The sequence below is a fragment of the Sus scrofa genome, chromosome 6, assembly GCF_054392235.1.
Source record: "Sus scrofa isolate SSC_HxYL_T2T_F1_AM1 chromosome 6, Sscrofa_HxYL_maternal_Yorkshire_Landrace_v2.0, whole genome shotgun sequence".
Classification (NCBI taxonomy): Eukaryota; Metazoa; Chordata; class Mammalia; order Artiodactyla; family Suidae; genus Sus; species Sus scrofa.
The window spans coordinates 86,714,844-86,737,143 of record NC_139388.1 but is presented as its reverse complement, the minus strand read 5'-3'; the positions used below and the strand labels follow the sequence as shown (position 1 = coordinate 86,737,143).

The following is a 22,300-nucleotide window of genomic DNA, read 5'->3' as shown; positions in this document are numbered from 1 at the left end:
ATGACTGGGTCCCAAGATCCCTGTCTCAGGAGGCCAGCTGCAGACTCCTTGAGAGCAGGGACCAGAACTACTGTGTTTCAAGCACCTCAACTGGCACCCAGGAGCCCTTAGAGGCTGTTTATTGAGTTATCTTTATTAGTTAAACACAAACCACTAACCTTTCTCTTTACCTCCCCCTCTTCCATCCATTTCTACACTTTCATTTAGCAAAAGAACTTAGTATAGAGAATGATTTCTCCAGTAATTCAAGGAAGATTCCAAGGTGGACAGAAGAGTTTGGTTTTAGGGCTAGAACATTCCAAACAACCTCAATTTTTTTTTTTTTTTAGCAGAATACATTTGGGAAACATCTGTATTTGGGGCTTAAGTCCTTCAATGGCTTTGTCTCCTTGCTCCTTGGACCTAAGTGGTAAGGGAATGAAGCAGGAATCCTTAGTGCTTGAATGGATTTAGAAAAGAGACCCTTTGGCTACAACCATGGAAGCATAAGGGAGGCTACCAAAGTGGCTTTGCCCCACTTCCAGTGTGGACACTACACCCCTGACCTCACGTAGACCCAGGGATAAGCCTGTCTTCCTCCGGTTCAGCTCGCAAAAGAATCTGTTTCCTTTGAGCCAGGAGGTTAGGGAAAAGGGCACTGCAATAAGCATTTAAATGTATAATAAGAATATAAGACTTTTGAATCAAAGAGACCTGGATTTGAGTCTTGTCTTTGCAACTTACTAGCTGGGAGACTTTGGGCAAGTGCTTTCTCTCTTTGGGTTTAAAATTCTTGGCAAATGGAAAAAAAAAACCTCCCAGTGTTATCAGGAAAAATAAATCCCATGAGATAACTCATGGGAAAGCAGCTTGCAAAGTGTCTGGTGGATAGTTCAACAGAGGAGGGAGAAGAGATGTCTGGGGAAAAACAGTTTGTCAGTATTTCTCCAGACCTATTCAGGTAAGCTTTTTTTTTTTTTTTTTTTTTTTTTTAAGTGAGATGATGTGAGCCGTGTGACCCTGGGTCAGCCTCCTTATCTCCTGACCTTCAACTTTCTCAAAAGGGATTTCTTACCCCAAGAAGGAATTTACAGTTCTAGAATTTACAATTAAATGATAAGAGTGTGTAATTTTCTTTCTTTCTTTTCTTTTTAGGGCTACACCCTTGGCATATAGAAATTCCCAGGCTAGGGGTCTAATCTGAGCTGTAGCTGCCAGCCTATGCCACAGCCACAGCCATGCCAGATCTGAGCTGCACCTGTGACTTACACCACAGCTCACAACAACGCTGGATCCTTAACCCACAGAGTGAAGCCAGAGATCAAACCCACATCCTCATGGATATCATTCGGGTTCATTACCACTGAGCCACAACGGGAACTCCAAGAGTGCGTCACTTTCTATAATAGAATACAGATGTATTGCCTTGTTCCCAAGGTGACTTCAATCATAAAATGCACAATTGTTTAAAAATCAGCGGTTTTTTTGTTTGTTTGTTTGTTTTTTGTCTTTTTGCCTTTTCTTGAGCCGCTCCCGCAGCATATGGAGGTTCCCAGGCTAGGGGTCTAATCGGAGCCGTAGCTGCCAGCTTACACCAGAGCCACAGCAATGCAGGATCTGAGCTGTGTCTGCAAACCACACCACAGCTCACAGCAACACCAGATCCTTAATCCATTGAGCAAGACCAGGGATTGAACATGCAACCTCATGGTTCCTAGTCGATTTGTTAACCACTGCACCACAACAGGAACTCCAAATCAGCGTTTTGAGAGAGAAAAAAAAATACAATCTCATTAATGGACCCATCTATTTTAAGATATATTCTGATTTCAGAATCATTAAAATGGGAACAAGTGTATATCTTGCAATAGAAGAAATTTATAATAATAATGTTGGCTCCCATTTATAAAGCATCTACTGGGTGCCAGGCACTATTCAAGCAGCTTTGCTAAGTCCTTGACTTGTTACAGTCACCCAGTGGGGCAGATGTTATTCCTGTCTCATGCTTAGAAAACAATACGGGGGAGCTGAGTCACTTCCAAGGCCACACAACCAGGAAGTAGAGCTTGGGCGGCAGTTCTTCTTAATTGCAACCCTTTCGCTAGATTGTTTTCCAGGTGAAGGAGTCAAAGAGATGAGTCCCATCCAGAGAAATGGTGTGTGAATGTGGTACTTTGAATATATCCTGAATCTTTGCAAGGTGACTGGGAAGGGCAGAGGTAACACAAACAGAGCTGTAATCTAATCAGCCTCCAAATACTTGGACCTTGGAGGTAAGGTGATAACGGGAGATGGAGGATAGCTCAGAATCCAAATAGAGGGAAGCCGAGAAAGGAGACTGAGTCAAGGTGAAACCAGCCTTCCAGGGGAGAGGGAGGGGCCCTGAGCCGTCCTGAGGCTCAGTCCAGGCCCCCAAACACTGCAACAAGCTTTCAGCCTCAAGACCAGAAATCCTCAAGTCCACCCTATGCTTCTACTCTGACTCTACTAAATAAGTAGACACCTTTGGAGAATAATTCAGTTTTTCCCTCTTTTCTTTTTTCTTTCTCTCTTCTTTAAAATATTCTTGGCCACACTGTAGCATGAGGGAGTTCCGGGGCCAGGGAGGGAACTCGTGCCATAGCAGTGACAACGCTGGATCCTTAACCCACTGCACCACCTGGGAACTCCCCCATAAACTTTCCTAGAGGAAAAATGTGCTGACCAATTGTCGTGAGCTCAACAGCAGTCATTTAGTACCAGAACAAGTTATAAATTAACAAATTGGTTTTTTGATTAGTTAATCCAAGTTAGTTCCCCTGTGCTGGATTATGGGATTGAATATTTGCTCTGCAAAACTGTGGATGTGGCCCTTCCTCTGATGTGACCCCAGGGCAGACTCTCTCAGGAGCACCCCCTGACTTCTGACTGGAAGACTCCTGGACTATCTGCCTGCCTGTCTGTCTGTCTAGCTATTGTGCTTGGGGGAGGGGAACAGCCAAACCCCACATCAGTGGATCCCCATCATAGCTCTATCACCTCATCAGACGGCAAAAGAATATTCCACAGCTTTTGGGAAGGGTGGCAGGAGGAATATGGACACAGTTGGGGGTGGGGCAGTACAGGATGGGGTTGAGGGTTGCCTAAAGCATCAGGGATTGCATAAGAGAGGCCCCCGTTGACCTGACCAGAAGCAACTCAGAGTGAAGCTGCCAGAGGAGAAATGTGCTCCGTGGTCTTGACTGAAGGCTCTTTGGACAGTGGCCAAGACAGTGCCCAGTGGGGGTCACCGAGTCTCCACGTGGACGTCAACAGGGCTGAAGGTCACAGTTGCAGGGTGTTGGCTGCTGTTGCCGTTTCGACCCAGGGCAGCAGGGGAGGCTGGCCTGGGGCTCTTGGGCTCCAGCTCCCGTCTTATCCTCATTTTCCTGTAACGAGATGCACACGCATGGCTGAGTTGTCCCCTTTGCGTCCCTGGGGAGTGGGCTCTGGGACTATAGCTCTGGCAAGGAGATTCATTTAGATCATCAGTAAATCATGTTGCTTGATTGCCAGCCACAGGGTTTTACAACTGGAAGGGACCTGAGACATCAGACAATCTGGTCCTTCAGTCTTTCGTTTAACCTAGATTAGATACTTGATTTTAATTCTTCTTATTAATGAAGGAGTAAAGTGACTATCTTTTCTTTCTTTTTTTTTTTTTGGCTGTGCCCTTGGTAGTTTCCTGGCCAGGGATCAAACCTGAACCACAGCAGCAAGCCAAACTGCTGGAGTGACAATGCTGGATCCTCTTTTTTCTTTTCTTTCTTTTTTTAAATTTTAATTTAATTTAATTTTATATATATATTTTTTCCATTATAGCTGGTTTACAGTGTTCAGTCAATTTTCTACTGTACAGTATGGTGACCCCGTTGAACATACATGTATACAATCTTTTTCTCACATTCTCATGCTCCATCATAAGTGACTAGACATAGTTCCCAGTGCTATACAGCAGGATCTTTCTTTTTTTTAAATTAAGGTATAGTTGATTTGCAGTGTTGTTCAAATTCTGCTGTACAGCAAAGTGACTCAGTCATATGTATATATACACATTCTTTTCTTTTTTCTTTTTTTGTCCTTTCAGGGCCGCACCCATGGCATGTGGAGGTTCCCAGGCTGGGGTCAAACCGGAGCCACGGCTGCCGGCCTACACCAGAGCCACAGCAACATGGGACCTGAGCCACGTCTGCCACCTACACCACAGCTCACAGCAACCCCGGATGCTTAACCCACTGAGCGGGGCCAGGATCAAACCTGCGTCCTCATGTGTACTAGTCAGATTCGTTTCCATTGAGCCATGATGGGAACTCCCTAAAACATATGTCTTTGCTTTCACTTCATATGCCGTAAAATTCAATAGCTAACGGCAACCAATAATTCTAATGTCTACATGAAATTTCATCCTGTTGATCTATCATAATTTTTTTTCTTTTTGGTCTTTTTAGGGTTGCACCCACGTCATGTGGAAGTTCCCAGGCCAGGGGTTGAATCAGAGCTATAGCTGCCTGCAGTCACAGCAACACCAAATCCAAACCACATCTTCGACATACACCACAGCTTAAGGCAATACCAGATCCTTAACTCACTGAGTGAGGCCAGGGATAGAACCTGTGTCTTCATGGATGCTAGTCAGATTTCTTTCCATTGAACCATAATGGGAAACCCCCCCCCTTTTTTAATTCATCACATTTGTGACATGTGGAAGTTCCCGGACCAGGGATCAAACCCACATCACAGCAGTGACCTGATCTGCTGCAGTGACAATGCCAGATCTTTAACCTGCTGTGCCAAAAGGGAACTCCCTTCTTTTTTCAAAATGTCAGAGCCTCAGAATTGCACGAATAGTGCAATTAATACCTGAATACCCTTCTCTGAATGACTTGCCATGTTTGCTTTCTTTCTCTTTCTCTCCTCATTTACACACACTCACACACACACACACACACACACACACACACACACACACACACACACGAGTTGGGTTTTGTTTTGTTTTTGTCTTTTCGCCTTTTCTAGGGCCGCTCCCACAGCACATAGAGGTTCCCAGGCTAGAGGTCGAATAGGAGCTGTAGCCACCTGCCTCCGCCGGAGCCACAGCAATGCCAGATCCAAGCTGCATCTGTGACCTACACCATAGCTCATGGCAATGCCAGATCCTTAACCCACTGAGCAAGGCCAGGGATTGAACCCACAACCTCATGGTTCCTAGTCGGATTCATTAACCACTGAGCCACGACAGGAACTCCTTTTTGCTGTTTTCTGTTTTTAAATTATGAATCATTTGTGGGTTAGTTGCAGACATCATGACATTTCATTTAAATACTCCTAGGAACAATAGCATTCTTCAATATAACTATGACACAATTGTCACACTTGAGACTCTTCTATTTAATTTTAATTAATTAATTAATTAATTTTGTCTTTTTGCCTTTTTTAGGGCTGCTTCCCACGCATATGGAGGTTCCCAGGCTAGGGGTCTAATCGGAGCCGAAGCCGCTGGCCTACACCACAGCCACAGCAACTCAGAATCCGAGCCGAGTCTGCGACCTACACCACGGCTCAGGGCAATGCCAGATCCTCAACCCACTGAGCAAGGCCAGGGATCAAACCCACAACCTCATGGTTCCTGGCCGGATTTGTTAACCATTGGGCCACGACAGGAACTCCTTATTTTTTATTTTTGGGTTTTTTTCTTTTCATCTTTTTTTTTCCCATTCTTTTTCAGAGTCTTTTCCCATATAGATTACCACAGAATATTGGGTAGAATTCCCTGTGCTATTCAGCAGGTGTCCACTGGCCAGTCATTCCATATACCACAGTGTGCATATGCCAATCCCCAAACCCCATTTAATCCCTCCCCCAATCTGTCATTTATTTCTTTATGTATGTATGTATTTTTTTCTTTTTTCTTTTTAGGGCCATACCTGTGGCACATGGAAGTTCCTGGGCTGGGGTCATATTGGAGCTGCAGCTGCTGGCCTACACCACAGCCACAGCAACTCGGGATCCAAGCCGTATCTGTGACCTACACCACAGCTTGCAGCAAGGCCAGATCCTTAATCCACTGAGTGAGGCCAGGGATTGAACCCATATCCTCCTGGATACTAGCTGGATTCTTAACCTGCTTAACCACAATGGAAGCTCCCTTATTTTTCTTTTTTACTTTTTAATTTTTTTCAGCTGTGCCTGTGGCACCCAAAGTTCCCAGGCCAGGGATTGACCCCCAGCCATAGCAGTGACAATGCCAAATCCTTACTTGCTAGGCCACCAGCGAACTCTGAGATCCTTCTATTTCAAAGATGATAAAATTGAAGCACAGACAAGTTACATGACTTGCTTGCTTTTGACAGACCAAAGGCTGAACCCAGGTCTCTCATTTTGTAAGCCAGGCTTCACTGTAAACCAGATGGGGTGAGTGGAGTATCCACTCAGATTACAACATAGAAAAGGGGTGCAGAGCTCCAGCAATGATGGAGAGGAATGGCCAGTAGACATTGGGGTCTGATGCTACTTCCTAGTTTGGAATAGACCAAAGCTGTGATGGCTCAAAGATTTAGAAAAATCATATATGGGGGTTCCTGTTGTGGCTCAGCAGATTACAAACCCGACTAGCCTCCATGAGGATGAGGGTTCGATCTCTGACCTCGCTCAGTGGGTTAAGGATCTGGCATTGCCTCGAGCAGTGGTGTAGGTCACAGATGAGGCTTGGATCTGGCATTGCTGTGGCTGTGCTGTAGGCCAGCAGCTATAGCTCTAATTCAATCCTTAGCCCAGGAATTTCCATATGCCAGTGCAGCCATAAAAAAGCAAAATATGTATATTATTATGTGTAGTAGTGGGAATATTTTCTTCGAAACAAGATAGACTGAGCTTGAATCCCAACTCTGCCAATTAGGGCTGAGTAAACTTGGGCATGTCACTTAATCTTCCTGTGCCTGCTTCACACCTATAAAATTGGGGATATGGGAGTTCTCTTGCGGCACTGGTTAAAGATCCAGGGTTGTCACTGCAGCGGCTTGGGTCACTGCTATGGCACAGGTTCGATCCTTGGGCTGGGAACATCTGCATGCCGTGGGTACGGCCAAAAAAAAGTTGGGAGATATAAAAATACCCATTCTTGTGGGCTTGTTATGAAGAGTAGATGAGTTAATAATACATGTAAGGAGCTTAGAACCATACCAAGCACATAGTAAGGGATCAATATACGTTAGCTACCTTTATAAATAATTTTTTTTTCTTTTTATGGCCACACCCATAGCATATGGAAGTTCCCAGGCTAGGGGTCGAAACAGAGCTACAGCTGCTGGCCTATTCCACAGCCACAGCCATGCCAGATCCAAGCCATGTCTACAACCTACACTGCAGCTCACAGTAACATTGGATCCATTAGATCCTGAGAGAGGCCAGGGATCAAACCCACATCTTCATGGATACTAGTTGGGTTCTTAACCCATTGAGCCACAATAGGAACTCCTAAATAATATTAATACTATTATAAAACAATGCATAAACTACTGACCCTGCAAAAAGCAACAAACCAACTAACCTATCAGCAACTCCATCATGCAGACATACTGGTTGTTATATGCATTCAAAACTCCGTGTGTGTGTGTGTGTAACACACATGTATGATTATGATGTACACAACATTGTGTGAATTTTGATAGCACATTGTAAACAGCTTTCTTCATCAATAAATATATTTTTATGACATATATATTTTTAAATGGCTTCTTCTATAATATGATTATATTTAGTCTTTTTTATTTGGATTTCCTTCCTGAAAAGAATAATCTCCTAGTAAAGCTGTGGTTGGAGGTGACAACACATAACGTGGTAACACAACCTTTATTCTTTTTTGTGATCAACTTATTTTATTTCCTCTTTTTGGGCCCCAGAAAGTAAAGTCACGGGTCTGTGCACTTCAGTATTTGTCCCCTCCAATTCTCCTGTGGTCCACTCAAGACAACCCAGCAGAGGGCTCCCCAAGAGAGGAGGTTTGAAACATTCCTCTGTTATCTGTAAAGTACATACAGGAGTTTACCACAGAGCTCAAGGTCATTATCATTGTCATAATAATTATTATATTTTAAAAACACTTCTCCAGCTACGAAAATATTTGGTCACTGTGACGTTCTTCCAGCAGACTAGACATCCGCAAAGGACCCACAAAGGGTTAGAGCCTTTGATGACGGGCGCATAGATACTGCCGTGCACAGAACAGGCACCCTCCCCTGTGAGCTCCCTTTCATCCTGACATCACTGAAGGCACCAGACACTTCCAAAGCCCAGGGCACCACGTACCTGTTGTACATCTTCAGCAAGATCAGCACCACGGTGAAGATGATGACGACAACCACCACGATGGCAGCCACGATGGCTCCAGAGCCTACAAGGAAGAGTGGGGGGGGGGAGCTGGCTAGTGTGCAAACAGATGCAGGGAAGGATTCCGAGCCAGAGGGGGACCCGTGCTGTGGCACCTCACGATCCTCACTGAGGTCAAGGGGAGAGGCTGGGATGTTCTGGGACACTCACTGCTGACCCCAAGGACAGAGTCGCCTCGAGGGTCGCAGCACCCCTCTCCCTCCAGTGAGGCTTGGAGGCCCATATCCTCAGCACGGTACCCGCCAACATTCTGCCTCCTGCCAAGTCCTGCTCTTATCATCCCCAACATAGCTTCAAACTTCTTTTGTGAAACAGGCAAACAAAACACCCTTTCCCTCTTGTTGATTATAGAAAAGTAATACGTGATTTCTGTAAATAATTTTGAAAATATAAATACAAGCTGAAAAGGAGGGGAGGATGAAGACCTCACTGCCCCAAGAACCACGGAGAGCCTGTATGGGAATACCTTCACCTCTGCGATCATGTTTTTGCATATATGCATATTAAATATCTATCATCTTTTTGAATAATTTATTAATCCTATATCTGAAAAGCAATCTTTTTTTTTTTTTTTTTTTTTTTTTTGGTCTTGTTAGGGCTGCCCCCATGGCCTATGGAATTTCCCATGCTAAGAGTTGAATCGGAGTTGCAGCTGCCGGCCTACACCACAGCCACAACAATGCAGGATCCTTAACCCACTGAGCGAGGCCAGGGATTGAACCTGAATCCTCATGGATACTAGTTGGGTTTATTACCACTGAGCCACAACAGGAATTCCCTTAAAACCCATCTTAAAAAATATTCGTAGGAGTTTCTTGGTGGTTCAGCAGGTTGAGGATCTATCTCTTACTCAACATTTCCTGTATTTAGAATATTAACAATGTAATAAACACTTTCATTCACACAGCTTCTTATCTATTTGGGATTATTTCTTATGATAAATTCCCCAGAATCAAATAGATTGGTTTAAAGTATGAATTTTTTTTTAAACTTCTGTTTTTTATTTTATTTTTGCTTTTTAGGGCCACACCCATGGCATATGGAAATTTCCAGGCTGGGGGTTGAATCTGAGCTACAGCTGCTGGCCTACACCACAGCCACAGCAACATGGGATCTGAGCCTTGTCTGTGACCTACACCACAGCTCACAGCAAAACTGGATCCTTAACCCACTGATGGAGGCCGGGAATCAAACCCTCATCCTCATGGATACTAGTTGAATTCGTTTTCCCTGTGCCACAACAGGAACTTTCTTTTTTTTAAAAAAACAAAAACTGGAGTTCCTGTCGTGGCACAGTGGTTAACAAATCCGCTAGGAACCATGAGGTTTCAGCTTCGATCCCTGGCCTCGCTCAGTGAGTTAAGGATGCAGCGTTGCCATGAGCTGTGGTGTAGGTCGAAGATGCGGCTCGGATCCCGTGTTGCTGTGATTGTGGCTTAGGCTGGCAGCTACAGCTCCAATTAGACCCCTAGCCTGGGAACCTCCATATGCCACAGGAGCAGCCCCAGAAAAGGCAAAAAGACAAGGAAAAAAACCAAAAAACTTCTGTTGTTTATTTTTGCTTTTTATGGTGAAACTTTTTGTGTCTTTTTTTTAAGGCCAAGCCTACAGCATATGGAGGTTCCCAGGCTAGGAGTCCAATCAGAGCTGTAGTCACTGGCCTACACCACAGCCACAGCAATGCCAGATCCAAGCCACATCTGCAACCTATACCACAGATGACGGCAAGGCCGGATCCTCAACCCACTGAGCAAGGCCGGGGATTGAATCTTTGTCCTCATGGATGCTAGTCAGATTTGTTTCCCCAGAGCCATGATGGGAACTTCTAGGGTAAACTTATTTATTTATTTTTTTTTTTGTCTTTTTGTCTTTTTGTCTTTTCTAGGGCCACACCCATGGCATATGGAGGTTCCCAAACTAGGGGTCTAAGGAGCTGTAGCTGCCAGCCTGCTCCAGAGCAACAGCAACTTGGGATCTGAACTGCATCTGCGAACTACACCACAGCTTATGGCAATGCCGGATCCCTAACCCACTGAGCAAGGCCAGGGATCAAACCTGCAACGTCATGGTTCCTAGTTGGATTTGTTAACCACTGCACCAAGACAGGAACTCCTGAACCTTTTTTTTTTTTTCTGAACCTTTTTTAATAATTCATTTTTTTAAATTTTTTTTGGCCATGCCCATGGCATGGGAAATTTCTTGGGCCAGGGATTGAAACTGCCACAGCAGTGACACTAGATCCTTAACCACTAGGCCACCAGGGAACTCCAGAATGCATGGAATGCTCTTATGAAAAGCTTACTTAAAAAAAAAAAAACAAACTGCAATTATTCATATGTGGAAAGACTGGGAGTGAAAAAGAAAGGGGGTGAGGAATCCATTAGGAAGCAACTTGTTTTTCTTTCCTTCCTGGGGAGTCTGGTGGGTTTTTCCACCTCAGGTGGATAATTCTTTGTCAAGGGGGCTGTCCTGTGCATGGTAGGATGTTAGAGCATCCGTGGCCTCCACTTACTAGACACCAATAGCACAGTTCCTCCTTAATGCCTCCAGCTGTAACAACCACAACTGTCCCCAGACATTTCCAAATGTCCCCTGATGGTACGAATGACAGAGAAAGCATAGGACACCCATTTAAATTAGAATATCTGGGGGGAGGGGTAAATTAGCAGGTTGGGATTAACACTACTATATAACAAATAGATAAGTAACGAGGACCTACTTATAACACAGGGAAATCTACTTGATCCGCTATAAGGGAAAAGACTGAAAAAGAATGGATACATGCATATGTAAACTCATCCACTTTGCTGTAGACTTGAAACTAACACAACATCGCAAGTCAACTCTAATCCAATAAGGTTTTTTAAAATGGGAATATCTGATAAACAATGAATAATTTTAAAATATTTCTAAAATATAGCATGAGACATCTTTATGCTGAAAACCTATTGTTTCATCTTAATTCAAATTTAATTGATGTCCTGTACTTTTATTTGCTAAATCTGGCAATCCTATGTAGGAAGCAAAATGGCCTAGTTGAGAAGCACTCCTTTTTTTTAATCTTTTTTTTTTTTTTTTAAGGGCTGCACCTGTGGCATATGGAAGTTTCCAGGCTAGCAGGTGAATCAGAGCTGCAGCTGCTGGCCTCCGCCACAGCCACAGCAACACAGGATCCAAGCTGTGCAACGCTGGATCCTTAACCCACTGAGTGGGGCCAGGGTCGAACCTGTGTTCTCACGGATACTAGTCAGGTTCGTTACCACTGAGCCACAGTGGGAACTCCTGAGAACCATTACTTTTAATTAAATAAAAACAGGAGTTCCCACTCTGGCACAGTGGATTAAAGATCTGCCGTTGCCACAGCTATGGTATAGGTTGCAGCTACAGTTGGGATTTGATCCCTTGGCCTGGGAAACTTCCATATGCTGTGGTACAGCTAAAAAGAAAAAAAAAAAAAAAATACCCTGCATTTCCCTTCAGAATTGCTCTGCAACATACCTCAGCAGGCCTCTGTAGGTCTCCGCTCCCAGCAAGGGGCAGGCTAACATGTGGGGTCCTGGCCCAAGGGCGACCCTCTCTGGGTCTCCATGGAGAGACACATCCTGACATTAATCCAGGTTCCTGCCAATTGCAACCTGGAGCTGTTTATCACTAGTCATCACTGCTCCAAGTGTGGTGGGGAGGCCTGGTGCACTGGCAGAGGTATGTACCAAGTCACCTGCGATGACTGAAGTGTATCCAAACTTCACCTAAGACAAAACCAACCAGTTGTCTGAAGAGTGTTCCTCAAATTTTTCCTTCTGGGGACCTGGCAAATGTCTTCCCAGGACTAACTCTGGCAAATGTCTTCCCAGGACTAACTCTTCCCACCAACATTCATGAATTCCTTTGTGAATGGATGGGATGTCTTTGCTTCACAAAAATCGTATGAAATTAGGTGCATTTTAAGGTGACATGTAGGAACATCTTATAAGAGATTCAGATTTCCACCACCCTCTAAACCCAAAGCTCCCTAAGGAAAATAACAGTAACATGGAATTCCCTTATGGCGCAGTGAGTTAAAGGATCTGGTGTTGTCACTGCAGTGGCCTGGGTCTTGGTTGTGGCATGGGTTTGATCCCTGGCCTGGAAACTTCCACAGGCTGCAGGTGCGGCCAAAAAAAAACAGACAGACAATGACAGTAACAGTAGTAATAATAATATTCATTAGGTATTTAGTATGCATCACAGGCACAAAGGCAACAGTAAACTCTTGACATGGATTATCCCCTCCTCAGGGATAGGAGTAGGGACCTCCCTCCCACCTATGTGGCAGCTTCATTAACATCCCATCTTCTAGATGAGGAAAGGGGTGTGGCGCGGTAAGTCACATGCACAGGGTCACAGAGTTGGCAAGTGGTATGATTGAAACTGAGACTCCGGCAGTTTGTCTCCATAGCCCATGCTCTTGACCTCAACACCAGGTGACGACCATGACACCTGTCCCGCCCGCCCTCCCTCCCCCGGCCGCCAAGCCAAGGTGACCTTACTCTTGTACAGAAAGTCTTCTTCTCTGGTGGTCATGTTCACTGAGAAGAAGGGGGTACCCCCCAAAGGGGTAGCTGTGGTCATTGTGATCTGGTGAGAAAGAAGATGAAATTTTGTTTAAAACCAACATAAGCTCTACATGGGGCCTCTTTTGGTCTTCACCTGGATGACTGGAGGAAACACTTAAGCAAGGAAACACAAGGCCTTTAACCGTATACCAGGGGGAATTAAAAATAAGCTCAAATATTTGTAAAGAACTTCATTTTTTCAAAGCAGTTTCAATTCATTCAACAACCGTTATTCCATGCCTCCTATGTTTCACACAGAATGTCTCTGCTGATCTTCTCCAGACTGTGTGAGGGAGATACTATTGCTATTTGACTAATGAAACTGAAGCCCTGGTATTCCTGGGTGGTCTAGAAGTTAAAAGATCTGGTGTTCTCACTGCTGTGGCTTTGGTTACTGCTGTGGTGCAGGTTCAATCCCTAGCCTGGGAATTTCTGTTACAGGTGGAGCAAAACACACACACACACACACACACCCCACTGAAGCCCTTAACAATATGTGGAGCACCAAGTTTACCTAGTAGAACTGATCCCAGGGCATCTACTTCCCATGCTAAGGGGACTGAGCCACCCCACAACAATGCCTAAAATGATTCTGCTTTCAAAAGCTTTACAACCTAAGGAGGGTGAGCAAAAGCAGATGAAACAAGTAACTATGTTTATATGATTATTAAGCAGTCAGTGACATGAGCACTGGGTTATGAAGAGTGACTTCAGGAAGGAGATAAATTTGAATGGGCCTTGAAGGATGGGCATGGTTGGGGTGGGGCAAGAGAGAGAACACAGGTCAGGTTGCACAAAACCCTCATTACTGGGAAAGACAGCATCTCCCCAGCACAAGGCTGTCCTAGGTGCCTTCACATGCAGTATCTCTCAGCTCACCTAAGCCTCTGAAGCATCACACTTTGCTGCTGAGAAACTGCAGCATCACAGCTCCTCTCAGTTGCTGTGTATGACAGTCAACTTTTCCAGGCCACTGTCAGGTCCTTAGGGGTAGAGACTCTTTGTGGTTCTTTTACACACTCTTCTGCCTCTTCCCTGCTCCCACCCTTAGAGTGTCTGGCTCTCTTCACCTTTGCTGGTAGAAGGACTTGAGTGAGTAACTGAACTTCTCCCAGCCGACTTTGCTGTTTGTAAAAAGAGGTAGCTTTTTCCAGGGGAAATGAGGGTTTGAGGTTAAATATGGAAAGTGCTTTTAAGTGCTCAATAAATGGTAACCGATGGAGTTTCTTAACCCATGGCTCAGCGGGTTAAGAAGCCGACTAGGATCCATGAGGATGCAGGTCTGAACCCTGGCCTTGCCTGCAGCATAGGTTGAGGATGTGGCTTAGATCTCAGATGCGGTGGCTGTGGTGTAGGCCGGCAGCTGCGGCTTCAATTCAACCCCTAGCCTGCAAACTTGTATATGCCATGGGTGCAGCCTTAAATAAGACAAAAAAAAAAAAAAAAAAAAAAAAAAGAGAGAGAGAGAGAGAGAAAGGTAACCCTTGATATTTTAGTGGGTATTAGTAAAGATTTGCTGAATTAGAGAGGGGCTCAAAACAAGAAAAAAAAAAAACTTTCGGAGATCCCATCGTGGTGCAGTGGTTAACGAATCTGACTAGGAACCATGAGGTTGTGGGTTCGATCCCTGGCCTTGCTCAGTGGGTTAAGGATCCGGCATTGCCCTTAGCTGTGGTGTAGGTTGCAGACGTGGCTTGGACCTCGCATTGCTGTGGCTCTGGCGTAGACTAGCAGCTATGGCTCCGATTGGACCCCTAGCCTGGGAACCTCCATATGCTGCAGGAGCAGCCCTAGAAAAGGCAAAAAGACAAAAAAAAAAAAAAAAAGAAAGAAAGAAAAAGAAAAAAAAGCTTTTCTTTTCTTTCTTAAGGAGAGACATGGCATAATCACTAAATAAATTAAGCGTACCGTGGACACATCCCCCATTAAACCAACATGCACAAAAATAACCAAAGCCAAAATCCTAGTGTCTGCCACTTGCTAGGACCTTGTGACCATATTTTTTAATCTGTCCTCTGATTTAGTTAGCAAATACCATGTAAAATAGATTTTTCTCTCCCTTCCTTTCTTCCTTCCATTGTTTTTGTTTGTTTGTTTGTTTGTTTGTGTTTTAGGACCACACCTTGGAATAGAGAAATTCCCAGGCTAGGGGTAGAATCAGAACTGCAGCTGCTGGCCTATGCCACAGCCACAGCAATGCCATATCCGAGCCTCCTCTGAACTACGCCACAGCTTGAGGCAATACCAGATCCTTAACCCACTGAGCAAGGTCAGGGATCGAACCTGCATCTTCTTGGTTACTAGTTGGGTTTGCTACTGCTGAGCCACAACAGGAATCAAATGGGAACGCTGAGATTTTCCATGATCATATGACCTGGAGGCATCAGGCTTGGAGGATGAATTCGGCTAGGCAAACTTCAAAGCCTGTATCCTTCTCTCTGTACCACCTGACCCTGGTACACATGGCGGGAGCGGCGGGGGCAGGGGCGGCAGGGCATGACCAGTGGCCACAGAAACTCACACACGTACACACACAGACACATACTGACCAGTAATGGAGCTGTCTAAGGCCACCAGGGCACAGGCTCCTCTGCAGGTCCTTCAGGGTGGTCACCTGGGTGCCGAGTTCCAGGTGTGACTCCCTTTCAGATGGACCCAGCCACTCTGCTTTCTGAGAGAACACTGAGTGATGCCAGAGCATATCTGGCCTCCTCTAAGGATGAACGGCTCTCAATTACATCTCTGTTCCCGCCACATCAGACAAGGTGGGAGGGAGGGTGGTGGAGCATCAATGGCCAAGGATGTGGATGTTTTCATGTGTGGGCCCCAGAGATTCTTGTTAACCAAGTGCGGTCCAGCAGGGGTACTTCAGTATCAAATGCGCCTGTGACCATGCTCCATGGCCACAGAAAATTGGGGAGCATATAGGGAGGGTGAGGCTAGTTTTCACTGGCTGAGGTTCATTTAATAATGACAACAATAGGAGTTCCCGTCGTGGCGCAGTGGTTAACGAATCCGACTAGGAACCATGAGGTTGCGGGTTCGGTCCCTGCCCTTGCTCAGTGGGTTAACGATCCGGCATTGCCGTGAGCTGTGGTGTAGGTTGCAGACGCGGCTCGGATCCCGCGTTGCTGTGGCTCTGGCGTAGGCCGGTGGCTACAGCTCCGATTAGACCCCTAGCCTGGGAACCTCCACATGCTGCGGGAGCGGCCCAAGAAATAGCAACAACAACAACAACAACAAAAGAGAAAAGACAAAAAATAATAATAATAATAATAATAACAACAATAAAAATAACTATTGATTAATCCTCATACCTATCTGGTAAGGAGGGGGTAGTCACTGTGTCCATTCTACAGATGAGGACACTGAGATTCAGATCAGAGAAGAAATCAATCTACACTCACAGGGATTCAAGCTAGGGTCTGTCTGGTTTCACAGCCCCTTGTCCATAAGCTCTCACTAGACTCCCTCCTAGTGAATGCACAAGGGGCCATGGCCAGCATCTGGGGCCCAAATCAATGGAGGGCTTTGACGAGAAAATCCTCAAAGGCTGTGCCAGAGAGAGAACCAGAGCCCTTGATCTAGCCCTGACCCAGACTGGTCCTACCTAACTGGTCCCTGACCTTGGCTATGCCCTGAACCTCTGTTTCCAGCAGAGCCTGAATCACATTTGCAGAATCGACAAGGAACAGTTGTTCCCGTGTTGTTTACAAATGGCCATGTGTGGGAGGTCAGATTGGGAAGTGATGGAGTGTCATGACCCTGTACCCACTGAACTGCCCCCTCTGACTGCTCCTTGGTCAAGTATAAGGGCCATAACTAGAGGATAAATGTTGCCAGACCCTACGTGTCCAAAATATCTTCTCCTTCTGCTCTGCCTCCATGGTACCTTCCCTCTGGACTAGCCTAAAAGTTCCTCCCCGGATAAGACAACTAAGACACTATCAATTCTGGCAGACCATTACCCAAATGGCCAACTATAACTCAGAATAAGAAAGCTGCGAATGCCCAAGACCCAACAAAACTTCGGGATTCATTTCTCCCAGTCACCCAGGAGATAGGACATTCAGCATGACTTGGGCTCTTCCATAGAGAAGAACCTCATTATTCCCATAAATCTGTCCCTGGATTTATTGGAATTTTTTTTTTCAGAATCTTTTAATTATCATAAAATTAACCCTCATTTTGGAGCCATAATCTCTCCCCTTGTGATTTTCAACCATTGGTCCTAACTCTTTTCCCACAAAGGTAATTTGTTACCTCTCACACCTGACAACAGTCATGTTTAAAAGCACTTCTATGTCTGAAAAGTTAAACCCCTACAAACGCAACAGTTTCCATAGCTGAAATTCGCAGATCAATTTCACCTCCTACCAGTAGGTGGCGATAGCAGTTGGCGATAGTATGTCCCTTTGACCTTAAACCAACAAATGGTTGGTAAATGTCCCTTGAACCCAATCTGTTTCTGAGTAGAGGTGTTTTCTGCCCTTGGAAATGGCAGTTGTATGTTCTCTCATGATTTTCTTCTCCAGAATAAATAGTCTCAGCTCTTTCCAACAATTTTCAGAGTGAACTCATGGATGGGTTCCTCTTTGAGAACTATGCATCAATGTCTTCCTTAACTAGAACACCCCAAACTGGATATGTGACTCCAGAGGGGGACTGACCTCATCAGAATGACATTTTTCTTGCCAATTATCAGGCCTGAGCCTGAATTCTACTATTTACAAGGTTTGTCACTTTGGTCAGTTTTCCTTACTTCTTGGTTTTCTCATTTATAAAACAGGAATGACAAACTCCTTAGGGTTGTGTAAGAATTAAATGAGATGAAAAGTGCAAAATATTTAGTACAGTGGCAATTGCTATTAAGCTAGATTTATGCAAACAGAGAGTTCATTAGCTTTACAGGCAGCCATCATGCACTGCTCCACACACACCTTGTTGAAACACCCCTAGACATTTTTCAGACTTATTCTTGTGCTTGCTTGTGGTCAGTCAAAGCCCAAAGCAGTAAGTGAAAGGGCTTTCTAAAATCTAAGTGCTATGGAAATATAAGGCAATAACACCTGCCTTATGAATGGTGACAATATGGAGTTCCCTGGTGGCTCAGTAGGTTAAGGATCCAGTGTTGTCACTATTATGGTGCGCAGGTTGGAGCCCTGGCCCGGGGAACTTCTACCAAAAACAAAAAAACAAACAAAAAGCTGGAAATGAATGATGACAATGTTATGATGAGCTGCCATTCAGTAACCAGAATTCCATTGCACTCTTGTGCAGCTATCTTTTTGAACTTAAGTGTAGGACTTTGCACTGATACCTGTTAGCCTTGACCTTGTTGCTTTGGGCCCTCAGGAGAGCTTCTGCTGAGTGGCTCCTGAGAATTCTTTTTTTTTTTTTTTTTTTTTTTTAGGGACGCACCTGCAGCATATGGAAGTTCCCAGGCTAGGGGTAGAATTGGAGCTGCAGCTGCTGGCCTACACCACAGCCACAGCTGTGCAGGCTTCAAGCCACATCTACAACCTATACCACAACTCACAGCCACACCAGATCCTTAACCCACTGAGTGAGGCCAGGGATCGAACCTACATCCTCATGGATACTAGTTGGATTTGTTTCTGCTTTGCCACAATAGGAATTCCCGGGTCCTGAGAACTCTTGACCTTATTGTGACAAAGCCTGTTGTCTAGGAGCTTAGGACCCAGCAAGGGCTTTGGGATCATGTAGATCTTGGCCTCCTTGCTGACCAACTCCACAAGCCAAGCCACGTCTCTAGGGCTCAGTGTTCTCATTTACAAAACAGGAATGACACTCCCTTTCTTATGAGGTTGTGAGAATAAACGAGATGTTGTAAGTGCCCAGCACAGACCCTGGGGGATGGGGGGTGAGCAGTGAATGTTAGCCCCTCTTCTTCATTCCTGTCCCCAGTCTGTGTTCCCGCTGCTCTTCCTGGAGTTCACAGTTCTCCATTTGGTCAGGTGTTGGCTGTGTTTGGTCAATTTCAAGTATCAGGGAGCCAGACTACGAAGCATGGTGCCCAATTCATCAGAACTTCCAGAGGGTTTGACCTTCTCCTCCATCTCTACTGAGGGCAGAGGCAGAGGAAATAGTGAAACCAGCCCACAGGCAGGCCAAATCCTAATGGGACTGGTAGAGCATGGGGGCTGCTGGGTGAGCAAGGAAAGAGCAATGATGAATTCATAAACTTGGGGTGAGAGACAGTAGAGCTGGGTCCCCTTTATTTTTCTCTTGCTATATGACTGTGGAAAGTCCTCTCCCCTCTTTGGACCTTGGTTTCCCCACCTGTAAAATAGCCCAGTTTGGAGACAATTTTTTTTTTAAGGGCCATTTCTGCAGCATATGGAAGTTCCCAGGGTAGGGGGTCAAATCAGAGCTACAGCTGCCTGACTACACCAGAGCCACAGCATCGCAGGATCCAAGCCACATCTGCGACTTACACCACAGCTCACGGCAATGCTGGATCCTTAACCCACCGAGCGAGGCCAGGAATCAAACCTGCATCTCATGAATACTAGTCAGGTTCATTACTGCTAAGCCATACGGGAACTCCATGGGGATGATCTTAAAGGGCCTTTCCAACTCGTGGTTCTATCACGTGCAACAGCCATTCATGGCTTACATCAAGAACCAGTGTCTTCCAAAAGCTCATCTTTTTTTTTTTTTTTTTTAAGGGGTTGAAAGGATTTTATTTTATTTTTTATTATTATTTTTAATATTTTTTATTACTCAATGAATTTATTACATTTATAGTTGTACAATGATCATCCCTGAGCTCATCTGTCTTTGTAGACACCGACCCAGGGGATACTGGGAGAGGGAAGACAGTGAACAGTTCAGGCTGGAAGGCAGGAAGCCTTTCTGGAAGGTATCTGAGATGGGAACAAACCAAGGAGAACTCCGCAGAGGGGTTGACTTGGCAGCACCATTGCTTATAGGAACCTCCAAACGCTCAGTTGAGTGCAGAGTAAACCCAGTCCGTCTGAATCCTAACTGGGCCCTTCCTACACTCTCCATTCCTGTTGGGTTCTGCATCATCTCCCCCCACGCCATCTGCCCTGCCTGTGGTTGACTCTGTCCCGTTTGTGTGTCACAGCTCCCAAAGGTGGGGTCTGAATTGGCATAATGCTCTCCCGAACTTGGGGCCCTACACAAATACATACGGAAGACCTGCTCCTTGTGGTTGGTTCGCAGAAATCGGGAAGCCCATTTCTTGTTTCATTCATGCATCTATTCTCCCATCCTCCTGTCAGCGGCGGCACCCGCCCATGGCATCTGTGCACACCCACATTCATCCCCCCACGTGTTCTTCTATGCTTTTCCCTGTCATTCATTCAGGCAGCACCTACCAGGTACACAGCACGGAGACAATTCAAAGAAGGGCCAAAGGATCATGTTTCTAGAGCTCAAAGAGGATGAGAAATGGAAGGAGTTTCTTTAAGAGTCTTTCTTTCCATCAATATTTAGTGGCGCGCATCCCGCCTCATGCCTGGCCCAGATCACAGAGGTGGTGGATCAATATCAGATTGACGTCCTATAGAAAAAGCAGTGGCCCGTGGATCTGGAGGTTTGGGTTCCAGGAAAAACACATCTATTAAGTCTTACTCACCTACCTGCCAATTTCTGGCTTGAACTAACTTTCTTTTTCTTTCTTTTCTTTTCTTTTCTTTCTTTCCTTCCTTCCTTCTTTCTTTCTTTCTTTTCTTTCTTTCTTTCTCTCTTTCTCTCTTTCTTTCTGCCATGTCTACAGCATGCAGAAGTTCCAAGGCAGGGGAGCAAACCAGCACCACAGCAGTAACCAGAGCCACTGACAATGGTGATCCTTAACCCACTGAGCCACCAGGGCACTCCAAACATCCAATGGTTCTGATTTTTGTGGTCCACATTGTAAAGAAAGATACCGCAAGGAGCTTCCAGGCCAAGACTTACAAGTCTGATAAATTTCATGTACTAGGGGTTATAAATAGAAAGCCCAGATGAAAGTGGTCACAAGGCAGATTTATGCCTAATGCCGCAAGGGTGGCACAGGCCAGGCCAGGAGTCACTGGAAGGAAGAGACCAGTGGGCGTCCTAATTGAGAGTGACAGAGAACCGGAATGTGATCTGGGCCTTCCGTCTGCCCCTTGGTCTTTGGGCCCAAGCCAAGGGCCCAGCCCCCTGGAGTCCTTAACCACACCGGAGTGCCTGCATGAATCTCCAGGTGTCCCAGTGTCCCCATCAGAAACAAGCCACAGGGTTAAAGCGTTTATGCTCCTAAGTGAATATGTCGGAGGGAAAGAATTCCACCTGGACATTGTGGTCGGGAGGGAAAGGGAACTAACATTTAAAGGGTCGCGAATGAAGTGTCAGGCGTTGTGCTTTCGCATGTTTTCTCATTTAATCAATACAACAAGGCAGGACATTCCTCTCCACTCCACTGATTGAAAAAATGGAGGCTCAGAGAGGTTAAGTGACTTGCCCAAATTCATACAGCAAATGAGTGGAGACCTGGAATCTCAAATTCAGATCAATATTCAGACTGTGGTGACTGCCAAGCCTTCCAGGAGATAAGAAATGTTTCTGGGCGCCCCCTGAAAGTCCACAGCCCTGTTGGGGCAGGACTCTGCTCACTCTTTTTCTTATTTTATTTACTTATCTATTTTTGTCTTTTTAGGGTCACAGCCATGGCATACCAAGGTTCCCAGGCTAGGGGTCTAATTGGAGCGGCAGCTGCCACCCAACACCACAGCCACAGCCACTTGGGATGCAAGCTGCGTCTGCAACCTACACCACAGCTCATGACAATGCCAGATCCTTAATCCACTGAGCGAGGCCAGGGATCAAACCTGCTTACTCATGGATGCTAGTCAGATTCGTTTCTGCTGAGCCACAACGGGAACTCCTTGCTATCTTTACTACATGTTGAAGTCTCGAGCCCAAGACATACCACAAAACCCCAGAGAATGGCAGCATTTTCCAGCCTCGGCACTGTTTATACTTGGGCCAGATGGCAAATTGTGGAGGCATCTTGCACACTGCGGGATGTTTAGCAGCATCCCTGGCCTTTCCCAACCAGATGCCCGAAGCATCCTTATGACAACCCCAAATGTCTCCTGACATTTCAGATGTCTTTTGGGACGCAAAGTTGCCCCTGGTTGAGAACTACTAGAGTTACAGGTCTGTCTCGGAACAGTTTCCTATCCTTTGTCCCCAGAAAGGTCCAGAGAAACAGGAAATTGTCCAGCCTGTACTTACATCTATGTGTAGACAACCAATAGGGAGAAGGCTGATGGCCACAGCGGCTCCCATGTATCAAGGGCTTA

The 22,300-nt window shown here is 45.5% G+C and overlaps 1 protein-coding gene across 4 annotated transcripts in view; it reads right to left on the bottom strand.

Annotated features, from left to right (window-relative positions):
• Positions 1-894: 894 nt before the first annotated feature.
• NCMAP (non-compact myelin associated protein) overlaps positions 895-22,300 on the bottom strand; it is a 40,838-nt gene continuing 19,432 nt past the window's right edge. For 3 of the 4 annotated variants that reach the window (XM_005665097.4, XM_013999054.3, XM_084963379.1), the window contains exons 2-4: positions 12,915-13,002; positions 8,305-8,389; positions 1,502-3,386 (exon numbers count right to left, since the gene is read on the bottom strand). In XM_005665097.4, coding sequence (XP_005665154.1) covers positions 3,245-3,386; positions 8,305-8,389; positions 12,915-12,996 — 309 coding nt within the window. In that variant the 5' untranslated portion in view covers positions 12,997-13,002 and the 3' untranslated portion in view covers positions 1,502-3,244. Of the gene's footprint in view, positions 3,387-8,304; positions 8,390-12,914; positions 13,003-22,300 lie in introns of all 4 variants that reach the window. The other variant, XM_003127704.5, reaches the window with a different exon arrangement.